At 39.2% G+C, this 4989-nt stretch overlaps 1 protein-coding gene across 1 annotated transcript in view; it reads left to right on the top strand.

The window, feature by feature from the left end:
- Positions 1 to 4989, top strand: part of Dnah6 (dynein axonemal heavy chain 6) — a 296200-nt gene that overhangs the window by 208286 nt on the left and 82925 nt on the right. Inside the window, exon 46 of the mRNA XM_023702951.1 lies at positions 1468 to 1622. Within this exon, the coding sequence (XP_023558719.1) occupies positions 1468 to 1622 (155 nt within the window). The remainder of the gene's footprint in view (positions 1 to 1467; positions 1623 to 4989) is intronic.

Here is a 4989-nt window from a genome sequence, read left to right as displayed (position 1 = left end):
AGATGCAGACATGATATCCTATTTATAAACACCTTTAGAACAAATCCCTCTATTCATTAAGAGAATGTAACTATATATCTATTCTAACCATTTTGAATACACAGATTCAAAATGGACATTCATTTATATATCCCCTTTTTTGTTTAGTTCCGTCATTTGAATATTATAAGTGTGTTAGCTCAGCAAAATATTCTAAAAGAGACCAGTAGTCCATAATAGTATTGGGCATTCTGCTTGACTGGCAATGTCAGAAATTGTTGACCTGAGTCCCCTACAGCTCAACAGTTTACACAACTCTTATTCTCAACAATTGAACCCTGGATGACTGCTGTGTGAGAACTAACTATGTAAAACACGATTGCTTGTAACAACAAGCATCTCCCAGGAATAGTTTTCAACTGGATAGCTTTTCAGATTCACAGCCTCAAATAAAAAAGTGGAACCACAGTGTGGGATTGTGAGAAAAACGAAAACTCTATTTTAAGGTCCTTCGTGGATGTTATTGTGAAGATTGCTGAAATTACAGTGTACTATTTCAAGAAGATAGGGCAAGGGGGAAAAAGAAAGAAGGGAAAAAGAAATATATATGTATGTACACAGGATACCTTGGATAACTGCGACTAATTCCTGCTGGTATATTGAAAGGAGCAGTTAATGCTTAATTTTTTGTTTAGCCTTTTTAATTTTTATTCTTTTAACCAATTTTGCATGCTTATATCTGATAATCTGAACAACTAATTTGAAGACAATATGCAGTATAACAACCATTGGTGAGGTCCTATCATTTTGGGATTTTTTTTGTTTGTTGGTTGCTTTTGTTTGTTTGTTTGGGGTTTTTGTTTGTTTTGTTTTGGTTTGGTTTGTTTTTTTTTTTTTTTTGCATTTTTAGGGAAGGATCTACAGGGTGTCCAGGGTCTCACTACTAAACAGTACGCGTAGTGATCTGCCTGTTTACAGCCTCCCAAGAGCTGGCATTACAGGCACGTGCCACAGTGCCCAGTCTCCATTGCCATCTCAGCATGTCCTGGGGGTGGGGCCAGTACAGCAGGCCCAGGCATCGAACCCTCACCCCTGCCCCTGCTTGCAGGCGCTTAAATCCACTGAACTATTTGGCCCACCCCAGTCCTATCATTTTGTTTAGTGAAATTTTGTATCGTTTCTTTTCTTTTTTTTTTTTGTTCCAAATGCCTTCAGGGCAGGTTTGGCTGGCTTGAGTTGGGGGGATTGAACCACAGCAAGCTGAGTCTGACTGCTCTGTTGAAGCAGCCACTTAAAGAACTGAGTTAAGGGGCAGGCCCCTTTGTATTGTTTCTAATGAGGTTTTTTACTATTATTTTTATTCTATTTAAAAAAATAAAAAATTTAAAGAAGTTAAATAAAATGGATTTTCCCAGACTGTGCATGTTGAGTAGATTTATACATCAGAATTGATCCACCTTGGTTCTTCTCTCATAAATCATCTTATAGTTTGGCATAGAGAAGACTGAACGGATTTATGATGATATGCCTGATATGGAGAAAATTGCAAATGTTCTACAGGACTATCTGGATGACTACAACCTTATAAACCCAAAAGAAGTAAAGTTGGTGTTCTTCCAGGATGCCATAGAACATGTGTCAAGGTAAAGTTCTTTAAGTGTCCACTAGACTGCTAAATGGACTAGAATGTTAGCAATGTTCAGTACACTTAAGGAGACATTTTAAATATATATGGTGTGAACTTTCTATGGAATCACCAGAGTTATTTTTGCTAAATATTAAAAGATTTGTTTTGTTTTTGTGTTGTCCTGTCTTGTCACAAAGAGGCTCTGAGATGATTTGCAAAGATATGTATGCCTTGGGGCCAACAAGGTAGCTCAGCACCTGCTTAGGCAAGCTTAGGCAAGCACAGGGACTATGGTTCGATCCCCGGCACCACATGCTGTGCCAGCCCCCACTCCCCAGGGCAAGATAAGCCAGCCAGAGTCCTGGAGTGGTGGCGCACACCTGTAATCTCAGCCCTGAGGAGGCTGAAAATAGGATCACCATGAGTCCAAGTGCATAGTGAGACCCTGCAACAACTAAATACATAAAAAGATATATATGCCTTATAAGATTAATGATATGCATGCCTAAAGAAAGAAGTCCAAGATTATAGCAAACAAGTTGAATCCTGATCATAAAATCTGCTTGATTCTGAATCTGTCTCCTCCCTACTGCCAGTACCCTTTAGGAATGGCCCTGATACATGGACATACACTGTCAATATTCACAGTCCTTGGGGTGCACATCACCTCATGAAATGGTTTGAATTCTGTTGGGCAATTCTCCATGTTGAAATGACCCTTCTGGCACAAGCCATCTGCTGTCCTGTGATTTCTGACATCAGTTCCATCTTATGCAGCAGGAATAATAATGACATTCAGTGTGCATATAAAATCATGATTTAGAGCATCTCGTTTAGCTGTCATCATATCCCTCTTATCTCAATATCATAATCTCCTCGCAAGTAAGGCTCAGAGAATGTTCTAGTGCTTTTTAGCCACTCCAGCATAAACTGGCTTCACTTTTATCATCACTTCTCATTGTTCTGGAAAGACCTTTCTTGAGGTTTCTCTTCAGTTACACTTGGCAGCATCTGGAAGACCTGAATCATCTTTGCCTCCACGTTGTCTTTCTACATGTCTCTCCATGGGAATTTCAGGGTGTCTGGGCTTCCTATGTGGTGACCCGGGGCTCCAAAGGCAAGTGCTCTAAGACAGAACAGCAAGCAGGGGCCGGGAGATAGCTCAGAAGAATAAGTGCTTGCCTGGCAAGCACAAGGGGCTTCATCCCCAGTTCTGGAAAAAAAAAAAAAAAGAACAGCAAGCAGAAGCCAAGTGACCCTTGTGGCTTTGCCTTGGAAATCACCTATCATCAATTCCACCGTACACTTTCAGTCAAAGCAGTCATACATGTCTACCCTCATTCAAAGAAGAAAACAGACACTCTGTCACATAGGACATCCAAGAGAAAGTGAGATTAGAAACATCATAGTAGCCATTTCTTTCACAGAGAGATGAAGAAAATTCTCCAGAATCTTCCAATGAGCAAGTGGCAGACTGAGGAATCATGTTCAGAGCTAATTACACTTCAGGTCTCCCCACCCAAAACAGGCCTGCTCATTTTCATAACAACATGAAAATATCTGAAAATCATTCCCATACTTCTCTTAGCTTTATTTCTCCAGGCAAAATCATCCCAGCTCTTTGAAGCAATCCATTAAAATGTATTTCTAGCCTTCAACATCCTTAATATTTCATAACTTTTTGCTGTTCCTCTTAAAAGGTGGTAATCAGATTTCATGCCGTAGTCTATGGAATAAACAGTGTACAATATGAGTGTGAATGGAATTTCCCATGATCCCCACTACTGCAGCAAGGTTTATTGGTTTTTCTTTGCCTATGTCAACTACATTTTAATATAGCTCCTTGTTAAGACGGATGATTAAATTCCCATAATTGTTTCACAAAACCATAAGCAAATAAACTCCACCTATTCCACATCTCTGCTCTTTAATTAACTCTAATTCAGAAGTTATGTTTGTCACAGCTTGCATTACAAGATGTGATCATTTGTCATTAGGCTGTCATGATATCGTTTGCTTTCCATCTGTCCCCCTGCCAGCATATCCAGACATTATCCCACAACAACTTCTATTTCCATAGTTTAGGAAGTGTTAAGCCTATTTTTACAAAGGGAGAAACAAAACAGTAATAACGGTTGCCCCCTGGTCTGAGAGACTTTCTGGCAACAGACCAAATACTAGACAAATCCGGCTTAATTGTATTCACAATCATTCTTACTTTTGTGAAAGACTTACTAGGAAATTAGGTTTGTTTAAAATATTAAAAGAGGAAATTAAAAACCGATTGTAGAATGGTGGAGATTCGGTTCTTCCGACACCCAAAGGACCACCATGCAAAAACAATGCAGATGCGTTGCCTTTTTTTTCTAGAAAAGATCAGTAGTTTGGAATCAGAAGAAACATATTTTTACTTCTAAGAGCTCTTACATACTGCTGATTACCAGTGACAAGGGTTTCATTATGAGCATGAGTTATGATCAGTAATTTAGCTCGTGCAACGTGGCCATTTTCGGAAACATTTTAGTTGGTTTGGTTTTTTGTTTGCTTGCTCATTTGTTTGTTTTGGTTTGGCTTTTTCTGTTTGCTTGTTTTTAGCATAGGTAAATAGGTTAGTCTTCCCAAGCCAGGGGAAAAGTTTGCTTCAGGGCCTATGCTTTCAAAGTGAAATGCACCAGGCATTGCTTACCTATCACGTGCCCAAAGTTATCTCATGTTACAAGGATGGGTGAGTGGTTCGCTTCCTTAAGATACAAGCCACCAATCCCCTGCCCACTACATTACATAGAATGTAGTTTGTGTACTATAGACGAGTCATTTGTTTTCATTAATATCAGATAAAAGAAATAAAACTGCAGTAAAGAGATACACAAAATGAGGAAAGCATGGCATGTGTAAAGAGAGAGATTTTTGTATCCGTCATCTTATCCACTTTACTTAGGGTCTGAAGAGAAATGAGCGCATTGCTGCACCTCCATTAGATGTGTACCATAACAGACGTAGCAGTGAAAGCCACAGCTCTGGGTCTTCCTTGTTCTAGGAAAAGAGTTGGAACACATTCTGGGGAAGGAGTTGACATTTTCTGTCTGTACAGAGCCAGACAGAAAATATTCTAGAGTCTGTGAGCCAGACAGTTCCAGACAATGACAAATGAGCCTGGCTATGCTTCAGTAATACTTCATAGGTGCTAGTATTTGAATTTCACATGGCTTTCACAAATCATGAAATGTTATGCCTCTTTTGATTTTTTTTTTTGCCTTTTTTTTTTTTAATTTAAAAGCATCTTTAGTACATAAGCCACAAAATACACAGGGACACACACTCACAGTTGGATTTGATCCACAAGTCATAATTTGGTGACTCTGTCCTGGATGGATAGGTGGTAT

This window comes from Octodon degus, unplaced genomic scaffold (genome assembly GCF_000260255.1).
Source record: "Octodon degus isolate 3935 unplaced genomic scaffold, OctDeg1.0 scaffold00162, whole genome shotgun sequence".
NCBI classification, from domain to species: Eukaryota; Metazoa; Chordata; class Mammalia; order Rodentia; family Octodontidae; genus Octodon; species Octodon degus.
This window is presented reverse-complemented; position numbering and strand designations above follow the sequence as displayed.